This window comes from Engraulis encrasicolus, chromosome 21, assembly GCF_034702125.1.
Source record: "Engraulis encrasicolus isolate BLACKSEA-1 chromosome 21, IST_EnEncr_1.0, whole genome shotgun sequence".
NCBI classification, from domain to species: Eukaryota; Metazoa; Chordata; class Actinopteri; order Clupeiformes; family Engraulidae; genus Engraulis; species Engraulis encrasicolus.
This window is the reverse complement of record NC_085877.1, coordinates 22357152-22381754: the sequence shown is the minus strand read 5'-3', so window position 1 is coordinate 22381754 and position 24603 is coordinate 22357152. Positions and strand designations below refer to the sequence as shown.

Genomic DNA, 24603 nt, shown 5'->3' with positions numbered 1-24603 from the left:
ATACCTTGCCTTTCTTCCCAAATTTAAAGTAGGCTATATACTATATTGCAATGATCAAATCACATGATTGCTCTCAGTGCTGCTATGTATTCTTGACAGTCAGTTTTGACAATTGTGAAGTATTTTCGTGACAGAGAATGGAAAACAAAAGTCATGGAAACAAAAGTTGGAAAATGGTAGCATGCCACCAATCCAAAACACATTAGTTGAAATTCTTTCCCCTGACATACCTATGGAAGAGTATTTTTAGACACCTTTTGAGGTGCTTCAGAGTCAACCAACATGTTGAGCACATCATGTCACATCACAGGCCAAAGATCGAAAGATTGTTGAACCAATCCATGACTTTCTTTTAAACATATGTTGTTCTTAAATTGTTATTTTTGTTTCTTGCAGGAGTCCAGTGAGAGTGCTCACACCACCATCGAAGATGACGACGTGAAAGGTAGGATAAGGACCACCAAATAACTAGCCTGGCTCTCACGCAGACCCTTCGTGCTTTGTGCATCTTCGTTAAACTTTGTGAGCTCGCACGAGGGTCTGGAAATCTTAGACGAGCCCGAACGGCATCCGATATTTCATGGTCAGTCCAATCAGAATCGCGGGGCGCGATCTCGGGGCGGGGTATATACAAGTCAGTGGTTGAAGTAGTAGTGATTAAAAAAAAAGCCACGTTAATTCTCCAATCAGGTTCGAGCTGTTTTGAACACACCTGCGCCTTTCCAGAGCTAAGTGATTTTCAATGTTCCATCGTGTGAGAACCAGGTTACCAAATAACCATCAACCATACACTTTATTCGGCGACAACTATTTTTTTTCACTGTCTTTTTCGTTTATCTAATCTACATGTATCACCATTTAATATTGTGCTTTTCCACTGTATGCCCCTACTTTAACACTAATCCACTGGACATACAGTACCTAACCCTAATCCTTTACTATCCCTGATGCATTATCTAAGTATGATAACAACTAAATATATAATATAGCAACATGTGACATGATAGGTTTAGGGCTAGGTTACATTAGGTACAGTGTAAGTAAGCTTAGATAATATTACTATATGATAATGCATGTAGATTAACAACATTACAAAACCTTTTACATTCTCTTAAAACTTTCAACCAATTGTCAGTAGAGCACTTTTGCCCACCCCTTTACTTGAATGGGTATATTGGACACAACCAATGTTATCATTCAAAGTGCTAGAAGGATGTCTACTTCAGGTGAGTTGTAAAGACCTAAGAAGTATGACTGAAACATTTGGATAAGAATAGATGCGTATAGAATGGATTATTTGTGTTATTCCTCTTAGACTTTCAACCAAACCTGAAGACTGTATGCCACCACAACTGTAGTTCATCCACAATCTACTGTATCATATCCACAAACAAAGCAAAACATTTCAATAGGACGCTTTATCTCTTTGTCTGTCTCTCTGTCTTTCTGTCTCTCTCTCTCTCTCTCTCACTCACACACACTCACACTCACACACACACACACACACACACACACACACACACACACACACACACACACACACACACACACACACACACACACACACACACACACACACACACACACAGGTTTGGGGGTGTTGTAAGCCTACTGTATCTACATGTTTGACAGTGATGCATGACTCCCATCTCATTTCTCATTTCCTCTCCCATCGTATTAGATCCCACTCTCCCAGTCAGTCACTCATCATAATGGCATTGGTGGACTATAGCACCCATTTCCTGGCTCCTTTTTGATTCCACCATCCTTTCTTTTATTCTTCACTCTGGTGACAGGAGAAGATTGGGGATGCACATATGCAGTGATCATCAACCTCATAGTATACATTTCAGAGGGCACAAGGTAGTAGAATACCCTTATGATGGTCTAGTACCTAAGACTACCTGTAGCACTATGGATTGGTCTCCAAAGAGACAGAAAATAGAGGGTTGGCTGGTATATGCTAATGTAGCCCCTTAATGTACGCCGTATCTCCAGTGGCACTCTGTAATGCACTACGACTTGGTCATTGCCATTCTGGTAACAGCTTATTTATAACGCTGTGCCTTAACGGATTAAATGTAAGGCAGTATCCTGCAATTAGTGAGAGGGTAATTCAATGTAGCATAGGGATGCAAACGATTAATTGATTAATTGACTTTAATCGATCAATGCATTAATCCATTAAAAAACATTAATCGCAATTAATCGGCAATTCAACTGACAAGAGACTCAGGTGAAATGGGCATGTGAAGAGCATGTATGAGGAGGGGTGTGAGTGAATATTTAAATCACCTTTGGATTAAAGAATTTAAATAGTATTAATTGAAATGTAGTATTTTATCTCAACTTTTTAGTTTCATTCTTTAGATTTAGTAGTTTTTTTCGAGAAACATTGAGATTTCGGGACAAAAATGCCGCTTATCAATTAATCATAAGTCGATCGATAAGGCAATCAACTAATGATTAATGAATTAGATAATTTGCATCCCTAAATAGCATCATCAACCTCTTTCAAGATTGGCCTTCTTTAACCAGCAATAAAACACATGTTATTCATGAACACAATTAGCTATATCTCTGTCTTGTTCTTGTTTTTTTATGTACCTTGTTTTCATACTCATCCTCTCCTCCTCAAGGAGGGCACTGTGACCCTAAACAACAAAAGCAATCTTGTCCCCCTCTCCCCTCTCCCCTCTACCCTCTCCAAGCTGGGTGTGCGAACCCTTTTCAGAAGCTTCGAGTCGAGGCACCACAGTTTGATTTAATTAGTGGATGGATGAGGTGGTGCTTTTTAAAAACCGTGCCGCGTGCCTTTTGTCCAAGGACAACCGACACGCTCAAACGCAGGTTGAGGCAAAGGGAGCTCCCTCAACAAAGGGCCCTCGCACAGAGGGGCGCACAATAGGGAGCTACTGCAGGTTCAATTGAAGTTCTATCTCTTGATGGGAAAAGGTTGTGTATGTACGTGTGTCAACGTGTGTGCGTACACGTGTGCGTGCGTGTGCGTTTGTGTGTGCACACGCGCGCATGTCTGTGGCATAGTTGTTTGATCAATCAGGGTAATAACAAAAAAGGCCACCTGTACTCTCTGATTATCAGCTTCACATACAGTGATTCTGTAGTCGTTGAACCAAATCAAATGTTCTCCATGGTTTTCTTGCATTGCAGCAAGTATTAGTTTGTGTCTTGCAACTGAAACTTACCAAACTAATCTTTAAGGGAAAAAAAGAGTCTTGTCAGAATTAGTGATACAGTCAGTTAAAACAATACATGATATGGGCTTGTGTCTTAGCCAGGTCACGCCCTCCTAGTGAGGCCAGGAGCAATACAAATATCGTTTCTGAGCTCCGGAGAAATCAGGAACTCCACCTTTGTCGGCAAGCAATCAACTTTGAGCAGCTCCAACGGCCCTAGGTAGAGGCGTGTTCAAGGTGGTTTAAGCAGAGACGTTCTATTGGGACTAAGAATATGTTCGGTTTAAACTTTGACACAGCCTTTTCTGACCTCAAAGGCGGGTTAACCAGGCTATTTGAGAAATGTTATTTGTCATCTTCTTGGTCAGACCAACATCTCGATTCGAGATTTGAAAGTCGATAATAGTCAGGCAAATTGTGTCTGACATGACACATTTAGGAGCAACTAGCAATTGGGAATCCATCATCCATCATGGGAGTCCACAACTTTGTCTGGGGCAACGGCTATATCCTGTAGTTTGTGTTTGAGTTGCATTCATTATTATTGTCATGTAAACTCTTCGTTCATATCAAATGATTTGACTACATTCAGTCCCAGCTGAAACAAAACTGCAAATTTAAACCTGGCTAGTTTGTTTGGGCGTCCATGTTAATTTTTTCCTCATGTTCTTCTTCTCTTCCTTCTTTGTTTTCAGTATGGAAAGTTGAAAACAAAGAACAAGAAATAATGCATGACTTGATTTGCTCACTCTGTGATGTATTATCATTTACCTTCCATTCATTCACTTTGTCTTTGCACATTGTTTCTGTTTTTTTTCTCCTTCCCTATGTTCTGTTTTCCTCCCATATGTTGTTTGTCATGTTGTGTTGTTTTCACAACCCATCTGTCGTTTTGTGTTGTCTGGCTGGTGTGTTTACAACCCGTGTCACCCCACCCATCACTACCAAACCCTCTCTTCTTTTGAAAATAAACAAAATAAATCCATCCAAGGCGGATCCATTCAATTTATCTCCCCGCGATCTGTAAGGTTTCAGCGACCCCCCTACAGCTCCCCACATGCACCACCACCACCTCCGTGCAGCAGGGTGCGCTGTGACACCCCCGACTACTCCTCTCACTCCTCCCGCTCTCGGTCCCGCTCGGGCTCCTCCTCTTCCTCCTCTTCCTCCTCTTCCTCCTCCTGCTCCCGCGCCTCCTCCTCCTCCTCTCTGTGCTGGTACTCCTTGAGCGTGTGGCCCAGCCCGAGCTCCCTGTGCCAGGGCCTGCTGCAGCTCCTGATGGCCAGCTACCTCCTCCTCCTCTTCCTCTGCTCCTTTGCCGTCTTCGTCCTTGCCGTCCGCTTGCCGCCCTTCTCCTCCGCCATCTCCTCCATATCCATTGCCCAGGCACTCTCGCATCAGAACAGCACAGAGCATGATGGGGCGTCCTACCCCAACCACAACAGCACCCAGTGTAAGTGTATAATGCCCCGTGTATACCAGGCGCTACCTACGCGACCCGGGTAGCTGGGGTGGTTGAAGAAGTTTCGCCATTAATTCGCTTTATCCGCTCTGGACGCGGCATTGACATGTATGATTCAGCTAATCACATAACGGCTCTGTTTTGACAGCCTGGGACATTCGTCGATATCAACGTTCCAATTGGTTTTCACCGAACCACGTCATAGCGAATTCGCCTACGATTAGCTTGATTTTAACCGTCGAAATTTACTCTGGTCGCTCAGTTTGCTTCGCTCCTGGCGAATTCGCTCTAGTAGCTTTATTCGCCTTCCCTCCATAGAGAAATAATGACTTCTGCCGCTCAGGTAGCGTAGTTCGCGCTTGGTGTACACGGGCCTTAACTTTGTAACGGAGGCCAACTAGCAGAGTGTGGCGTGGAATGTTAGTAAACTTCCCTTCCTAAGCCTCCAACAGTATTGGTAGCGCTGAGCTATCACACTGGTCCTTAAGCTCAGCGGTATCATGCTGTGCCTCCCATACTCAAACTAAAGTAGTAACTGAACTAGGAGGTGGCGGGTTCAAGCCCTGAGTGGCGGACTGCACAGTAACACCTCAAATACAGTATAGTAGTGTTAACGTTAAGTATGCCAGCTAGAAGAATTAGGCCGTAGAATGATAGTAAAAACCTCCCTCCCGAAGGCTCATACAGATACGATGGCACTGAGGCGTCGGCCAAGACCATTTACCTCAGTGATGTCGAACCTGAGCTCCCATGCCGAACAGTCACCCTGATCGGGAGGTCGCGATTTCGAGCCTCAAGTTTGGCGGACTGCACTGGAAGACCTCAGTTTACAGTAGCAGGCTAGATAGTACACACAAGCCTGTCATTGGCATAGTTCTCATAATAGGCCATTACTGATGCTGCTCTTCCATGGGTGCTGCTCTGGGGTAGGGCTGGGAAATGACCCAGGTCAAATATTCAACCTTGGTTCCCCATTGACAGTGAGCTCCTGTATAGGGGTCAATGATGGGTTTTCAGACGTCAGGTGGCACAACCACAGCTAATGCCCATAAATTAATTAGTTATTGGTAATTACTGCAATGCACTGAATAGGCATCTTAGATAATCCACTAAAAACAAACAAACAAACAAATAATTTGTACAATAGTGCCATTAGCTATGGTTGCTCCACTTTGACGTGTGCTACTACTAAAACATCAGTGACCAATGGACAGCTGCGAAAGGCCCAGGTATTTCTGCATTTCTGCACTTCTAAATTGTGGATCAGTCTGTAAAGAGATACAGAAAACCCAATACCATTAGCCCTGAGGACTGTCAGCCCACGGGGGAATGCCCTGTTCTGCCAGATTACCATTCCAGCCCTGAGCGCTAGTCGTTCTTTCCCTTTACCCACGTTTTAATCACTGGTGCTAGAATTTAACGGGCAATGTTCAACATCAGCTTCGTAGCCATGAGGCCACACTGTCAAAACATGGGTGTCAAACATAAGGCCCAGGGGCTGGATGTGGCCCGCCAAATGGTTCTATAGAGCCCTAGAGCTAGACTTGTAAAAATCTCTGCAGGTGTCTGAGATTTAAGATTTTCAATACTTTCAATTATTTGATATACCCGCTGACATCCACTTCGAGATGATTGACGACAAATGTGATTCTAATATCAATCAGAAATTTGCGATATATTGCTATAAATTACTGGTCCGGCCCGCTTGAGATCAAATTGACACTATTTGGCCCCTGACCCGAATTGAGGTTGACACCCCTGGTCTCGATGAGTACTGTAGAGGGTGTTCAACACCCTAAGCTTGTTTTAGTAGTTTGGGCTGCCTGTAGTCTACTGCCTGTGGTGCTACAGTCAGGTCAAGTCAAGTCAAGTCAGCTTCATTGTCAATTTCTTTACATATCCAAGACATATACAAGTACATAGACATACAGTACATTAGGCAGAAATACATGAAGACATTGCAACTATAGGCTACATTAAGTTTTGCATTAAAGCCAGTCTGGTGAACCTGTCTTTTCTCAGGTATTTCCTGTTTAGAACCAATGAAAAACTAGGTCAACAAACCTAAGTCACATACAAACACTGAAATGAGTTAAATGTCTTTTCGCTTGATCAACACATGGACCAACTGACCAACCTACCGACAGAGTTGCATGCATGCAACATTTTTTGTTTCGTTTACATGTTTTGGATATTTTTTGTAAACTCATTCATTTTCACCTCTTGTTTACCCGCAAATGTTAACAGGGAGTTCTAGCTCCCTGAGACAGATACTGAGTTGCACTCGTCCACAATGGTGATCTATATGACGTGTAAACGTGATCAGAGTAGGAGGGGAAAAAATGCTGTTGTAAGCAGTTCTCAGAGTGCTAATCACTTGCATCCTTATGCAAACATTACATTACATTGCATTTGGTAAACGCTTTATAACCAAAGTGACTTACAAACGAGGACATAATCATAGCCAACATCAATAGCAGATACAGTACAAAGTGCAGAGGATACAGAACAGATGTGATGCAGATGCAAAGAAGGGTTGTTGTTGTTTTTTTTTAAGTAGAGTACGCAGACACATTCACATTCATGTCTGACCTGGGGCTAGGGTAGCTCAAGCATTAGTGAAGTAGATTGTCACGAAAGAGGAGATGACACCTCAATAATTGACAGTTCCACTTGATAGTCCCACTGATTAGTGAAAAAAAGTGTTCGTTTTTTATTTTATTTATCACTTTTTGTTCATCGAGGTAATTAAATAGGCAAAGAGGAACAGAAGGAGCAGGTGCACTTCTGTCCAGACTGAGATTACTCTGAATCGGAGGACCATAAATCTTAGGTTACACTGACCCCTAGAGGCCAGATGTGGTATTGCATGACTCAGTGGCATGGGGTAGAGAAGGAGCAAACAACTTCTATTTCAGTAAGATAAGATAACCCAAATTCCGCCCACCCAATGCTAAGGAGTGTGCACAAGTTTGAACTCCTGAGAGGGTCCCCTCCTTCTTCTTATCTTTCTGTGGCAATTGGTGACGGCTTGCATTAGATGTGCGATATCGCCATTTACAGTGCCAAGGGAACTCCATTCATTTTCAACCCTAAAACTCCAAAGGTCTCCTAACCGAACTTCTCCTAAAGGGGCGTTCACCTGACATCACATGGATCCAGGAAATGTACAGGCTTGAACTATCTTACTCTACTAGATGTTTGGTATGAGTGTCTTCCCAGCTGAATTAGCACACAAAAAAGACTATGATTTTGTCCATAAAAAGATACACTACACAACAATAAAACTGAATGTACCCATAGTCACTCTGCAGAAGTGAGTCTGTTTTACAGTAGGAGGTTGTCTTGTTAATGTCCTGGAATGACTAAGCAAGCGTTCCTGACAGTGTTGCCAGATGTGTCTGACCAAATCCCGCCCAAAAAGGTTCTCAAAAACCGCCAAAATGTGCAAAATTCCGCCCAATTTCAAAAAATTGCATTGATTTCTATGGGCCCAAAACTGCAGAAAAAAACGCCAAATGGTCAATTTTTTCCCGTTTTAACCTGCAGACAGCCATCCCAAGTAGCCCAATTGGTCGGGTAACTGCCCAATCTGGCAAGACTGCTTCCTGAAGCTCATGGCTGATCTCAAGACCAGATGACCTGGGCAGACCTTCCATTGTGATTACTTTTGTGTAAATAGTGCATTAGCAGTACAAAGCCATACAGTACAACTCCTGATTTTGGCTATCAGGGGGTAAAAAAAAGGTTTTTCTGTAGATTTATGACCATAGAAATCAATAGAATTTAGTTGAGCGAGACTTAGTGCCTCCAGGCAGCTTTTGAGCATTGTGGAAATTATCAGTCACATCTGGCAACCCTGTGGGAGAGCAGGTAGGTGTGACGAGTAGCAAAGTAAACACAGATGGACGCAATACAAAGTAAAGTGAGTGCAAGCGGTTGTCAAAAGTTTTAGACCATCTGATTTACCACCCATTTGCTGCCCTTGGAGCTAAGGATGTACTATGATTAGTTTTATTGTTAGTATACTTGCAGTGGTGTAGATCAAAAGTTTGCCTGAAGTGGAAAAAAAGAGGTGCAGGAACCATAATCGTCCGAAAGAAACACCCAGAAAAGAAGTACAGGAACCCTGCGGCGCAGGAGATAAGTTCTGCCGGATTGTTGATGATGAAAATGATGAGGAAGGGGAACTTGGTTCCCCTGAGTTCTGCCCCACTTCAAGCACTGGGATGTACTATATCTGATTAGTTTTATTGTTAGTATACTTGCAACGGTGTAGATCAAAATTTCGACCACAGCCATTTGGCCAAAAGTACGGCATGAAGTCAGAAGTAGACACCATCTGTGATACCAAAGAATTGTCTTCTAGAGGAAGATACCCCAAACCCTGCCTACACATTGTAAAGGACTGTGCTTAAGTTTTGTCTCCTTGGGGGACGTTGTCCACTCTCCTTCTCCTTGTCTTTCTGTGGTGTTTGGTGATGGCTTGCATAAGATGTGCACTACCGCCAACTACTGCGCAATGGGAACTCCATTTATTATCAATCTCAAGAGTCTAATGGTCTCCTAAAGGGGCGTTCACCTGACATCACAAGGATCCAGGAAAGATACAGGCTTGATGTATCTTACTCTAATTGACAAATCTTTGGTGATACTCTTCTCTGCCGTGCAGAATGGACATTCACCAAAGGTTTCCTATCTGTTTGGATGACTTCTCAATTTTCATACCTCACTGACGTATATGGCACAGGACACTTGAAAGCAGCACACCCTCTTTTATTGAAGTGTTTGTTGCCGTGCAGCATAGACTGATTCAGGCATTCATTTGAAGAGAGAGAGAGAGAGAGAGAGAGAGAGAGAGAGAGAGAGAGAAAGAAAGAAAGAAAGAAAGAAAGAAAGAAAGAAAGAAAGGTTTTATTGGAGATCATAAAGCATGAAAGGAGGAATGGCACAATTGAATGAAAGCGTGAGAGGAGTAGTGGTTGGAGGGTGAGTGTTTACATGTTTTCCCAGTGCCAGCAGTGCCTGCCCTCTCTGCAACCTCAGTGATTGGAATTCAGCCAATGAACACAGATTCCACTTTTGTCCATTCCATTCCACACCACATCATCACACATTCTAAAAGAACTTTTGAGTGTTCTTGCATGTTCCAAACGGTCCTCTTTTGTTGTCCCTTAGCTTACATGCTAACCATGAAAGGTAAATGTTTCGTTCGTTACGTCTGTCTGTGTGTCCTGTGAAGTCTTTTGTGAATCGATCGTCAAATGTTCGTTTGTTTGGTTGGTTTTTGTGTCGTTGTCAGTTAACAGTCTTGTCTTTATATTTTTCCCTATTGTATTTTTCCCTGTGTCAATGTCTTCATGTTGTATTTAAAGTCAGTGGGTTATGTGAGCTTGTGTCTGTGTGAGGCCCACAACTTTGACATGATTTACATTCCAACTCAAAATGCATATTAATTCATTTCATCACCCACCTCCTTGATTATTGCTACGTTGGCTTAACATGGAATGTATTGAACACATTTACAGTAATCATTTTATCATTTGGAATGTCACAAATGGAAACTCTCCCCCTCTCTCTCTGTCACTCTCTCTCTCTCTCGCTCTCTCATAGCGCGGAAGCAGGAGATCATCAAAGTAACTGAGCAGCTGATTGAGGCCATCAATAATGGAGATTTTGAGGCTTACACGTAAGTCCTGTAAATACCACACACTGATACACAACATACAGACCTGTGCCTAAGCAAATGTATGCATGCCCTTGTAATTGTCTTTACTTGCCCTCACCTTGATACATTGCATTTAGCTGACCCTCCCAACCAATAAGATTACTAGAGAATTGGGTAGGTCTTTCTGGAGCAATGAAAGGATAGATGTTTTGCTCTTCTGTTAAACTCACCTCGGTGTAATAGGAAGAAAGCCCCAACAAATGAATTGGAATCCTCAGAAATAGCCTGTCCCCAAGTTGTGAATAATGTTTTCCTTGACCTTTGACCTTTCAGAAAGATCTGCGACCCTGGCTTGACCTCCTTTGAACCCGAGGCCCTGGGCAACCTAGTGGAGGGCACCGACTTCCACCGGTTCTATTTTGAGAATGGTAATGTTCAACTGTAGAATATGAGGAGCTCTTTTCCAAAACGTTAAATAATATATATTTTATTCAGCTTTTGCAATTAATATAAGTAAAAAACACTTTTGTTGACATTTTGTTAAGGTCTTGAAGAAGCTAATCAATGCATCAGAGAACAGTATTGGTTTATCTAAAAGTGAACAGATAGATATTACCAGATTCCTATGTGCAAGGTATCATTGTAAAGGTTAGAATCTGTACTCTCAAAATCTAAGATTACCTGAATATGCCCCTTGGCCTACTTAAGGCCTGTTTTCCTGCGGCTGGTCACATTTGACCAAAGCCACAAGAAGAAGGCTGCAGTAGTAATGTAGCCTGCTGCGGTCTGAGGCGGAAAGTGAAACCGTGACCTGTGTCATGGCCATCACATTGCATTGCACTTAGCTGACACTTTTATCCAAATCGATGAAGTTATTACAGGATATTGGTTACAGTCCCTGCCGGGCAATATGGGGTTAGGTGCCCTGCTCAAGGGCAATAACAATTGTATAATATACAGTAGTTAAAACATCTTTATTCCTCCTCTGAAACTTTTGTCACACATATACATTTTATCTGAATCTATTTTTTGGTTGTTATATTTTTTCTGGAATCCTAAAGGAAGTATTGATCTTCTCTTCTTCTCTTTTCTTCTCTTCTCTTCTCTTCTCCACTACACCTCTCCTCTTTACTCCTCTCTCCTTTCCTCTGCACCACTCCTCTCCTTCTTTCTCGCCTCCACTACTCCTCTCCTCTTTACTCCTCTCTCCTTTCCTCTCCACTACACCGCTCCTCTTACCCTCTCTTCTCCTCCTCTCCTCTCCTCTCCTCTCCTCGCCTCCTCAGCCCTGAAGGGCAACAAGCCCATACACACCATCCTGCTGAACCCGCATGTTCACCTGATCGGCGAGGACGCGGCATGCGTGGCCTACATCCGGCTGACACAGTACATGAACGCCAATGGCCTGCCGCGCACCATGCAGTCCGAAGAGACGCGCATCTGGCACCGCCGTGACGGCAAGTGGCAGAACATCCACTTCCACCGCTCCGGAGCGCCCAGCGTCCCCAACAAGTGAGTCCATTTTGTTTATTATTATTATTATTATTAAAGTTTTTTTTTCTTGCCTTTATTCGATACATCAGTTTGAAAGGAGACAGGGAAGCAATAGGAGAGAGTGACAGGGAAGGATTGGGAAATGAACCGTAATAGAACCCAGGTCCCTGGCGAAACATTATGGTGCCATTACTTAGCTCGTTGTGTCACAGCCAAGGCCATTTATTATTTGTATTAATCAGGGTATTCACATTTAGGCTAGTAGTGTCTTTTTAAGTGAGCCCTGGCCAGGTAAAATGGCAATAAGCGAGTCTTAAATAAAAAAATTAAAAAACTGGGAGTCGATCATGTAAACTTGACAATTGATTTGTAAACATAAATAGTGTAGCGATCAATTCAAATGTCATCAGGAATGTCACTCAATCTCTCAATATGTGTCATAATGTCTAGTGGTTAGGACGAGTATGAGTAGTGGTTAGGACGGCCCTTGCGAATGTCAATGATCAATTCCCTACATGGTACATCTGGGTCTGATCTTGGATGTGGATGTGACTTCATAAAGACATCCCAACCTAACCATGGCCAGGTCTTCATAGTCCGTCCGTAATGCTATTTTACAAACAAGTCTCCATAGTCAATGAAGTTATTTAAAACAGAGTTTGCAATAATCAAGGCCCATCTTTCCTTTTCGCAGATAATATGGCCTCTGAGCTGCTGTTACCAGGGAGACACTTCCTGCCAGCTGAGCATTCATCCTGCCTACCCAGTCTAGGCCACGCCCCTGACCTGGCTCACCGCAAGCAATGGTAGTCTTGTTTACATATCGTCACTGCTGGACTTAAGGGAGTATTCCAAGAAACTGGCTCAGTGGTAAACCAGGTGAAGTTAACCATGAGGTGCTGGTAAATCGTCTAATTTGAAGGACCTATAGTCCGTCCTCGTTTTCTTGCCTAAATGACACCTGTGCGTTATCTGTTGTCAGGTTTACTACTTCCTGTAGGTTAACTTTGCCAGGTTCATCATTTAACCATGTTCTTGGATTACCCCCCAGTTTTGGAGGTGTGGGCCAACATGTGATATCATTTCTGTTTCTTTTTTCTTCTCTCTTTTGTTCTATTTTTTTTCAGTCACAACAGCATACTTAGAGTCAACACATACAATGCCCCAGTGTTGTGGTAATTTTATAAGAGCCAAGTTGATATGAACTTAACAAACTCCCCCATCAGTCACCTTGGCATTTAGACATCTCAAGCCAATTGAACATACTTAGACCGTCTGCACACCGGTTCTTACAGCACTGTTGATCACTATCGGTTCTGACAATTTTGGTTACACCCTCACATAGGAGGAAGTGTTTTACTTTCGGAACCCAGGATGTCCACCCCAAGCTTGCACCACACTGTTTTCCGTCCATGATGGGACCTATGTGTAGCCAATAGCCAGTGTGTAGCTGCACTGGTTTCAGCTATTCCCAATAGTAAGAACAAACATTGGCATATCTGTCACCTCTCGGCTATTCACAGGTTTCATTACGTGTGCAATACGCAACACTTTAAAAAAAAAAATGATACACAAATTGAGTGGCAAAAACATCTTCAGCTTGCTTGTATTTTCATTTGTTCGGTTTCTATTGTGGTTTAGGGACATTTTGTGTGAATAAAGTGAAGTGCTGATATTGCTTTTAACACTTTTGGAGTATTAACAGTAGTCTGTGAGTTTAGTTTTTGAGCTTTGACGCCGATCTGTACCGCACCTGAAGATGGTTGAGCAAATATGTTATCTTCATAAAAAGACAAATACTGGTATATAAATATGAAAAAAGAAAAAAATGTACACACAATCTTTTAGAATGGAAGTTTAGAACATGTTTTGTTTGACCATCACAGCTGTACAGGGAGCAGCTATAACATAACACAGTGACATGTTTAACCAGTAAGGGAATGTAACATAGGTCTTTGTACCATCCACCACTGCAACGTCTTGTTCTCAAACTTGTGGACGACTCGTGAACAAGTTATCTTCAATGGTAAATCGAAATGATCTTGTTTGACTTTTGTATCAATTTTGTTTTGTTTTGTTTCCTGTATTTTTTATACAACTACTATATGGCAAAGATGTGTTTAAAGTGGTGTTTCTCTCCCAGTGATGTGATCACTCTGCTAGCTTCACACATTCTTTCCCCCTTTTTTTGGTTCTACACACTTTTGGGTTCTGCATGACTTCAGTCTCTGGGTATATTTCAAAATAGGTCCTCCCATCTTTCGGTAACACTTGCAACACAATGGCAACCTTGTCTTTGCCATAACCGTATATCACTTAAGACCAACAGTCATAAAATGTTTATGACATGGACATAATGTTTATGATTTCTCTATGACTGTATCATGACACTATTATGACACTGTAATGACATGCTTATGACACCGGCGTCAAGTAAAGTGTTACCCATTCTCTGTTGGTTGTGGCCTCTTGCCTCGGAGGAGAAAGAGGAGAAAGATTTAGTTTCCTCGCTGTCAACTTGGGCAGAGCAACTTATGGAGGGAATTCTTCCCATTCAAAATCCCTATTGCAAACGAGATATTTTGCAATAAAATGATTATTGCAATTCATAAATATATTTATAAATATAATTCAAAATGTAACAATAATAACTTCATTCATAACTGAATGTATTATATAATTAGCAATTTTCTGAATAAATGTTCGATCATCAATGACGTCGAGCCTTACATCGTGAGGCCACAAGCATCAGAAAAGGACGTGAGGAACTACAATGACTTGTACCCTGTGTCTCGCCTCCTCAGTCCCAACACACATCTTTGGATCCCTTAAAGTTCTGTTTTTACTCTAGTTCAGGCGGCCCTTAGAAGTGTCCCCTTTACACACTTGGTTATCCCTACACTATCGTTCCCTTTTTTCCACTCTTACCCTTTCCTTTAGTGCCTAAACCTCACCACATGTTTGCCCCTTTCATTTTAAGCGTAAAGTTTATTAAGAAGTATATATTTAGATGTTTTATTTTTTGGTGAAAAGTGGTGAATAGTGAATGCATATTAAGATATATCCTTTCCAAGGCGTTACATTGTGGCGTCTTGAGAATAACTTCTGCAGACTTATGTTTGACTGTGCTGAGCCATTGTTGTTTTGTTTTTTTAACTTGCGGGGTATATTTCATATTTTCACCTTTGTGTCAAAAAAGAGTCATGTAAGATCACGAGGATTTGGTTTGTGTTCTGGGTAATAGTGGGGACTTTCATAATGCAGATACAATTTTAAAGTATACTGTAATACTATAACTAATGTTGCAATGTACCACCAAAACAAGCAAATATGCTTTCGTCAGATAATTGATTAAATTTAGGTTTGTCAAGGTACAGACGTTGAAGACATTAGACTCAGACCCTGTTTTCACATAAAAGGATATTTTTTGTCAACACATCAGTTTGGGCTTTTGTTTAAAGAATTGTAGCACCCTAAAGTTGACATTTTTAAAACATTAGTTTTCTAAAAATGCACCGGTCACAATGGTGTTTTTTTTCCCTCCACATGTTGTGTAAATGGGATCAAATTATGTAAATGGCGGAAATAAAATCAATGTTTGCAAATATTTGCATAGGCCTTACTGTTGGAGGAACAAGAGGATCACAGTTTGAGATTGATACTGATTTTGATTTGATTGATTTTTTGAGTTGACCACCAACCACCACCAAGTCCCTCAGGGAAGGTTCACTCTAGGCAAAGTTTCACTGTCTCACCCCCCTTGCTCAGTATACAGTAGTTTGGATTGCCCATCATGTATGTATGTATGTTTTTTTATTTTAATATGAAATCTACTCTAACTACACAAAAAGTGTAAATATCTACTGCCATCAATGGGAACTGACTGATATTTGAAGAAATGTTCAAATAAAACGTGTGATTTCTGCCACTTGCGTCTTGGTGATCTTTTCATTTGGAAACTTACCACTAGTGTGCAGAAAAGAGGTGCTGAATCTCATTTGGGACACCATGATTTCTCTGGGACTCCATATAGGGGCCTACATGTATGTAACATAATATGCATTTATTTAACCCAGGCGACAACCGTACGTACGCATGTGCATCCTCTTTTTAAATTGCCATTAATTTGAAATTCTCGAGTAGTCAAAATTATGTTTTTTTAAATATAGTTGGCCTAACTGTATGGTGAAGTCTTTCAAAAAACGAATAAGACAAGTGGAACACATGTACAGTTTATTATTTTTTTTGTCATATACACACTGCAGTGGCTGGGCATGTTTTTTCACTGGTTTCAACTTTTTTTCTTGTTTTTCTTTTGTTTATTCCCCCAGTTTTTTAGTAAATCACATGCCCTTGTAGTATATATTCATGTATAACTGCCATCACCATGGAAACAAGATGCTTATTTGAGGAACTACCCATGTTCTGACACTTTCAATCAATAAAAAAAGTTCCTCACTTTTTCCACCTTAAAGCAGTCATGGTTTTACACTTTGAATGTAAGTGACGTAAAAAAAATCATAATATTATTGTCACAAAGTAGCATAGAATATACAGTAGTCTTCACTGCACATAGATGCTGCAAGCCAACCCCGTGTCAAGACGAGACACAGGGGGTAAGATGTCACGATCGGTTTTACTTCAGTTTTCTTTATTTTCATTTGCCATTAGAAGCCATAACTGATAGCTCGACAAGAATCCATATCTCACCAACACAAGCACACGCACACACGCACGCGCACACACACACACACACACACACACACACACACACACACACACACACACACACACACACACACACTCCATGCATTTCTTCATTCAGCCAAATGATGAAGTCCACAGATGGGATGCACTGAGCATGTAATATATATGTATTGTTTTTTTTAAAGATGCAGACCTATCTAGAAGCGGATCCATGTCTCCCTCTACAGGTTATCTGGCCGTCTCTCTCTCTCACTCACTCACACTCACTCACTCACTCACACTCACACACACACACACACACACACACACACACACACACACACACACACACACACAAAGACACACACTTATTGCATACGGTATATAGAAAAATGAGTATACACGAGGATTGGCCCTTGCTCAAACCAGTGTACGGTATGTGTTCTTTTCTACATGATGTGGCAGAAAGAGCATAGGTATTCACCAAGCTGCTGTATGAATGTAGCTACTGTATCTACAACAAGAAAATCATCAGCCATATGGTTGTTAATATTACAAAAGTTAACATGGTTTCTCATGCCATTGACACAACAATTATGTGCTTTGACTTCAACCTCACCTGAATGTCTACATAACCCTTTGGTGGCTGGCCAGATTAACCCTTTAGTGAACGGTCAAAGATCTAAAATGACTGTCATGATGCCCATGAAAAAAATGCCTGTATATCTGATTGCAACACTGACCTTTTGTGAACATTAAAATTAAGTTCTTTAGGTTGGTGTTCACCAAAGCAGAAATGGTACAAACGTCATCACATTAACGGTATTGGTTCACCTCCCATATTGCAAGTCACTTCATAATTTGGAGATGTTTTGGTTATTTGGTAGCAAAACACAAGTCAGACCTACTATAAACACAACTGGCCTTGGCAAGGACTACATCAACTCAATTGTCATGGTGGTAATTTATATTTAAAGCTCCTGTGTAAAATTTTAGTAGTTTATTTCAGAAATGTATGCTGCCCATTCACAAATGTAATCTTCTCCACAAACATGTATTACATTAAGAAATATTTACTGGTCTAACCAGAGAAATGTTTTTAGCCAAAGATGTGTATGGCTGGTCACTCAAAATGGTGGATTTTACACAGAGAGGACCCAAGTTTTCATAAATTTCCAATTTATGATAAATACTTATAAACTGATGCGGTGTTGGTAAATGTTCATGAAAATGTGACCTTTATGAAGGGGCAAGATACATTCCAGTAATGAACTACTACTAAAATAACACACTTGAAGTGCTATAGTGTATGTTGGTAAGCCGTGCCACAGCCCTAAAGCTATGGTCTACTGCCTTGTTCTACACTTCTTCAACTGATCCAAACACAACCTCTCTGCAATCTCCACAATGCCAGAGCGGTCTAAGTTAGCCTCACAAAGATCAGATCCATGGTGTCAGAGGTATCACGCTTTTATTTTACAACATTTGCAACAACAAAAGACAAAATAAAATTCCTCAAACAAAACCGAAAAAAAAATCTGCTAGTCAACATTCATTCTCTTCTTTCGTCACACACAGAAGAGGCCTGACCTGGTAGAACAAACACACACACCTTGCGTCCTCCACTTGTGCTTGTGGCCCCTCCTCTGTGAAGAAAACAATAAAGTTTCCCCGCTGTCAGCCTAGCCAAAACAATTTTTGGGGGACCATTCTTCATTCACCATCCAGTTTGCAAATGAGAAAATGACTTTACAATTGAGCTTTTGCAAGATATTGAAATATAATGCTGTTGTCATCACAACGTATTACTTCCTGGTACGAGGCCACAAGCACAAGTGGAGGACGCAAGGTCACATATTGGAACGCACCCAAGGAAACTCTCAGACCTTCAGCCAGGGGCTTTGAAACCAAAGTCATGAGCTCTGTAAGGGAGCAGGTGTATGTGTGTGTGTGTGTGTTTGTGTGTCTGTGTGTGTGTTTTAGAGGTGAAGACACTTACGTAGTACATATTGGTTTGTTGTTCAGGATGGTTTGCGTTTACACACAGTGCACAAATGAAAAACAAATAAATCAAATACACAACCAAATAAAATATATTCAGGGTGATTTCTATCTTCTACGTTGGGATGAGAGATGGGGTTGCAGTGTTGGTGACATGAAACACACACACACACACACACACACACACACACACACACACACACACACACACACACACACACGACATGCAGATATTGTGCCTTAGTGCTGGAGAATCCACGCACAAGCCAGACACACACACACACACACACACACACACACACACACACACACACACACACACACACACACACACACACACACACACACACACACACACACACACACACACACACACACACACACACACACACAGGAAAAAATGACAAGCAGACTTGAGAAATTGGGGACAACATGGGGTTACAAACTTTTAGTGTGAAGACTTTGGACTCTGGGATTTCCATACATTAATCTTTTCTTCAACACCCACACTGAAATGGGAAGGAGAGAGGAGAGAGAGAGAGAGAGAGAGAGAGAGATGAGAACCAACAAACAAACAAACAAAAACAAAAAAGGAAATTCTGATTTCCAAGCACATTCATCTTTACAACATTACACAACACTCTTCACTTCGCAAGCAGTGGTACTGTATGACATCACCCGCACTGTCAACCAATGGTGTGGCAGGTTTCATGTATGTGAATATGAGCCAATACACAGCACTTTAACATTCATTCTTCCCTTCTTCTACCTCACTCAAGCCCTCATCAATTCATCACACCCTTCAACTCTATTGGGCTGAGGGTGTCTGGCCATAGTCATAGACGAACAAAATCCACGCCAGTCTCAGGCTCTAGTCGGAACAAGGTTAGTATCATAGCAACAGTTTCTATAATAATAACTGATTAGGGGGCATAGGAAGGGGATAACGGTTTTCCTCATGGTGTCGTTGTTGGTGTCCAAATTGTGTTATCCAAGGAGGCTAAGCATCATGACAATCCAATAGCTGGCATGTTTTTTTTGTTTTGCGTGCTTGTGTATTTGTATGTTTGTGTTTGTGTGTGTGTGTGTTGGTGTGTACAGCAGGTACATGTAAGGGTAAGCCGTAAAAGTCAGCAAGTCAGTTTCAGCAGAGCCGATCCTGCCATGGCTCCTTCTCGCAAGAACAAAATGTCCGACGACGTCAAAAAGGACTGTGTGAGTTTCGGCATCGCCATCGACCCTTCCACTTCCTCTCTTCCTGTTGCTTTTCTTCATCGTTTAGGTTTTTTCTTGTGTGTTTTTTTTAATTCTTCTCAAACACAGCAGCTGAGGATATGAAATGAGCACAGCAAAAAGAAAAAAGGTAACTACAGTATGTTTGTATGGATTGAAGTCAGCAGGTAAAACAGTGTGAGCTATCTTTGGTCACAAAATCAGCAAATCAAAGGAAAACAACAAACAAACAAAATTACATTTAAGCATCTTATAAACGATGGAAAAAAAGTGTTCTATCAGTTGCCAAAGGAGGAAATAAAATGATTACATGGTCAAACGAAAAGAAAAAAGAAAACACGGCAGGATATCTGAAGCGGTGGTAAAGGCGCAGAGGGTCACAGAAGAGCAGAAGAAGAAGAACAGGAAGTTGACATCTGCAATGCATTTTGGGAAAGGATCAGGAGGTCTGGATGTGTGTTTCACAAACAGGAGAAAGGACGAGGAAGTGGAGGAGGAACCACACAAAAAAACACACACCAGAGGAGTCCAGTTGGAACAGCGATATCAATATTGGCCGCAAGCATCATTCAGTCCATTCCCTACTTCCTCCTCCCTCTTTTCTCCTCCACTGCCACCTCCCCTCTTTCACCTCCTGGTTCACAAACAGGAAAAAGGAAAAGGAGGAGAAGGAGGAACCATGATCAAAGACACAGCAGAGGAAGCGAGTTAAAACAGCGTTATCAGCAGCAGCGAGAGAGCATCAGTCCAGCCACTACTTCCTCCTCCTCCTTTTCTCCTCCGCTGCCACCTCCTGCCTCCCTTCCTCCTCCTCCTTCTTTTCCTCCTGGATTCTGTCCTCCTTCCCTTCCCCTTCCCCTTCCTCCTGCTCCTCCTCCTCCTCTTTCTGCTTGGCGCAGTAGTTCTGCAGGAGGAGGCGCAGGTGTTGCTGGAGGCGGTCGGGTCGCAGGGCTTCGGGCGTGTCCTCCAGACGCTCCAGGTGGGTGCGCTTGCTCCGCCCCTGGCCCCCCCCCTGGCCGTCCCTCATCACAGTCCTCTTCTGCGTGCACGTCTTACGCATCCGGGTCCTGGGACGAAGGTCAGAGGAGGGAGGGGGGAGGGAGGAGGGATGTAGTGGTGGAGAAGAAACAAGCAAACAAAGAAAATGAATGTTAGAATTTTTGTGTATGTTGTAGATTAGATTATGGACTTCGGCGCATTCTGGTGAAAGGGGGAAGGTGCCGGGAAAACAAACAACTAGAATCGATGTTAGGTATTATGCAGCATACAGATGTTGCTTATATCAATTGGATATGCCACTATTAAGGTGAGAATTTGGGAACTAAGGTGCCGTGTCTTTTTATCAGTATATATTTCACTGTAAGTTGACATTAACTATAATTAAATTTCATGAGTCAGAATTTGGGGATGGTCTCTATGAATCTTTAAAGCCAAGTGGGGTGAGTTCGAACAAGACTGTGAACTATGGGGCAGTGGCTGTTTTTTTCTAGTTCTGGAAATCAGTATGTTGATGTACATGTATAATCTGTGCATAACAGTCAAAGAACATACTGTAAATTATATGTTTTTATACATTTACACACTCACAGGCAATACAATAAAACTCCTAGGCTATGTACTATGGTAATTTTTTGAAAATCTACCCTTGATGTAACATTTTGGTTGGTACAAAATTTCTTTAAGTGATTCCATGGCACAAACATGCAAATCAGATCATGTTTGAATTGTCAAATAGTGGGGGTAAGATTAAAGGTTCAAAACCAGTGGTGTAGTCTACTTTTTTGAAGTGGGTATACTGTATATTTGAGCATTTTTTGAAGTGGGTATACTGTACACATTTGTGCTATTCAAAACAATGGATCAATCAATTTTAAGTGGGTATACTGAAATCCCTGAAATTTAGAAGTGGGTATACTCCGTATACCCGCGTTCTACGTAGACTACACCACTGTTCAAAACTGACTCTTGCAATTGACAAAGCTCTTAAAATGTACTGCAGATTCATTAGTAAAAAAAAAACAAGTTGCTAAATTCCTGTACTCCAACATTGAATCTGAGTATTTCCACACCATGCTCAAAGTGAAACCATGCCACACAGTCACAATGCCCTGGCACAAATAAACGGTCAGACAAGCATGAGGGCATAGAGCTCATGCCACTGAATATGATTGCCTTCATGGGCCTGGTAATAGTTCATCTTAAATCAAGAAATATAAATCGTTCCTTGTGTCCTCTATGCCGAAGTCATATAGGAGTATCTGCACACCATGCTCTTAATTTCAGTGACACCACGGCACACATATAACTACTGGGCCAAGTGAAAGTGAAACCATGTCACACTCGTGCTCAACGCCCTGGCCAGTGTTGTAATAGAAGTATAAGTACTCTTACAGATGTAATTACAACACTAGTAGTATTACATGGTTTCATCTAGTGTTGTAATTACATCCCTGGCAGGAAAACTACAGGGCCATCATCGTTAGTCTTCAGACACGCCTGAGGGCACACAGTAGTGCACGTGCCACTCATCACAACCTTTTCACCACCGAGCCGTCTTCCTTCACAACCTCCTTCTCAACTAAATTTGGCAGTCGCACTTTCCCATAGTCTCCGGAGTAACGCAAAGCCTGGGATCAGCAAAGAAGAACAGTGATGTACAGTAACGGGCACCCTATCACAAAAAGCCATGTCTAAATATATTTTTTATTTTATTTTACATATTCACTTCACATTGTAAATACCAGCTACTGAAAAGCGAGATTAGTCATTGTTCACATTGTTTCTTATGTATTGGGAGCTATATTCCTTTACATTCTGTACATGTGTATAGGCCTAGGTGATACACCAAAATGAAAATAAAAATCAATTGTAGTTAAATGTAAGGAAAGTTGCACCCTCACTCTGTGTAACATGAATGAAAGAAAGAAAGAAAGAAAGAAAGAAAGAAAGAAAGAAAGAAAGAAAGAAAGAAAGAAAGAAAGAAAGAAAGAAAGAAAGAAAGAACGAAAGAACGAAAGAAAGAAAGAACAAACAAAAGAATCAATGAATGAATCAATGAATCAGTGAATCAATGAATGAATCCATGAATGAACATCTCAATTACTGAACTAATGAATTAATGCATTTATTTATTTCATCACACCACTTTTAGTCAGTCAATTTACATGGTTTTGTGAGGCCAGTTTTAGCAAAGAATTGTCTATTAAAGTAAGATACATCAAGCCGTATGTTTCCTGGATCCACGTGATGTCAGGTGAACGCCGCTTTAGGAGAACTTCGGTTAGGAGGCCTTTGGAAACGCCTTTGAAGTTCCCTTTGCGCTACAGACGGTGGTAGCCCACTAGCCTGATTATCATCGATGTTCAAATCTCTTCGAGACTTGGTCTGACCAAGAGCATAACAATTAACATTTCCCAAACGGCATGGTTGACCCGCCTCCCTTGGTTTGCTTATGGTTGTTTGCTCACCGACAAAGTGGGAGGAGTTCCCGTATTTTCAGTACTTGCATTGGTCTTTACCTGACTAGTTGCAACACTGAAAGTGTTGTGTCACTAGGAGGGCACAGCCTGGCTAGTAGCCCACATCTTGTGCAAGCCATCACGAAAACACCACAGAAAGAAGGAGAGGACAACGCCCCCTTAGGAGACCAAACCTGAGCACACTCTTTTGCATTGGGTAGGCAGAGTTAGGGATATCTTACTCCAGTAGACCATTCTTTGGTTTTAGCATGATGAAAAAGGGTCCCCAAAAGAAGCTGAAGCTTATGGGAAGGGCCCAGATGATATGTCTACGCTACTGTACATACCTTTTCAAAGTCCTGTAAGTACTGTAAAGGTATGTGTTCCATCAAAATAAAAAAATAAACACATGTCAATTGTAAAATGAATGGTAAGTCTCACTGTGTGTGTGTATTGTAAGAGGATATGTCTTAGCTACTGTACTGTGCTACCTACCTTTTCAAAGTCGTCTTTGGCCGAGGGGAGATCTGCCGACAGCGAGGGGTCACCGATGTGCTTTTCCATTCGCTCGCCCTGTACCATCGTCGTCTTGACGACCCGGCTGACCTTACGACCCTGGACGGGCTCGGCCTCGAACTCCGAGGCTGCTGTCGCCCCCAGGGCCAGAGGCTCACCCACGCTCACCTGGGATTGGAATTGGATTTCAGGTTACACTTTCCCTGACGCTGGAGTCATATGTATGAAAGTGTCATAATGGTGTCAAAACATATAAGTGTCATGACACAGTCATAGACGAGAGTCATAAACATGATGTAAAAGTCATAAACGTTTTATGGTCATGAAAAGTTGACATTGTTCAGGCTGACTTTACCATAACCGATTGTCAACTTAATGACAACAGACGAAACAAGTATATGAAATTGACATAATGCATGACTGCATTATATATGATGGATGTTATGTCATGCGTATGATGCCGGCATCAATTATTTTATGAAATGCTTTTAAATGAAAATAATTTTATTTACACCCTTTCAAATTCAGTCATTGCAGAGTACAGTGCTGCTGATCAACAACTGTACAAACATAGGGTAAGTGTGTAAATAGCCCCCAATGGAAGTTAGTACTTAGGCACTGTACTGTATTTTTGTACTTTTACAAAGCTATTCTGTGCTATACTGTACATAATATATATATATATTGTTCTAAAATCTCTTCTGTTATTGTGTTCAAGTTAACATTCATGTGTCAAGAAAGTGATGGACGTTTTGTTCATGTCTTCACGCCTATGCCATATTAGGCCCATAAATGTTCTATTGAAGACCAGTGTTGCCAGATTGGGCGGTTACCCGCCCAATTGGGCTGCTTGGGATGGCCGTCTGCGGGTAAAAACGGTAAAAATCG

General features: G+C 41.7%; 2 protein-coding genes across 26 annotated transcripts in view; one reads left to right on the top strand and one right to left on the bottom strand.

The window, feature by feature from the left end:
• The window catches only part of camk2d1 (calcium/calmodulin-dependent protein kinase (CaM kinase) II delta 1), a 138365-nt gene extending 119546 nt beyond the window's left edge, over nucleotides 1-18819 (top strand). For 4 of the 8 annotated variants that reach the window (XM_063186416.1, XM_063186413.1, XM_063186415.1 and 1 more), the window contains 5 exons: nucleotides 397-445; nucleotides 10273-10348; nucleotides 10661-10755; nucleotides 11614-11839; nucleotides 12516-18819. In XM_063186416.1, the coding sequence (XP_063042486.1) occupies nucleotides 397-445; nucleotides 10273-10348; nucleotides 10661-10755; nucleotides 11614-11839; nucleotides 12516-12519 (450 nt within the window). In that variant the 3' untranslated portion in view covers nucleotides 12520-18819. Of the gene's footprint in view, nucleotides 1-396; nucleotides 446-10272; nucleotides 10349-10660; nucleotides 10756-11613; nucleotides 11844-12515 lie in introns of those variants that run through there. The other 4 variants (XM_063186419.1, XM_063186414.1, XM_063186421.1 and 1 more) reach the window with 1 other exon arrangement.
• Nucleotides 17962-24603, bottom strand: part of LOC134436989 (ankyrin-2-like) — a 302705-nt gene continuing 296063 nt past the window's right edge. For 17 of the 18 annotated variants that reach the window (XM_063186396.1, XM_063186395.1, XM_063186398.1 and 14 more), the window contains 3 exons: nucleotides 23695-23883; nucleotides 22277-22368; nucleotides 17962-20808 (listed from right to left, as the gene is read on the bottom strand). In XM_063186396.1, the coding sequence (XP_063042466.1) occupies nucleotides 20496-20808; nucleotides 22277-22368; nucleotides 23695-23883 (594 nt within the window). In that variant the 3' untranslated portion in view covers nucleotides 17962-20495. The remainder of the gene's footprint in view (nucleotides 20809-22276; nucleotides 22369-23694; nucleotides 23884-24603) is intronic. The other variant, XM_063186404.1, reaches the window with a different exon arrangement.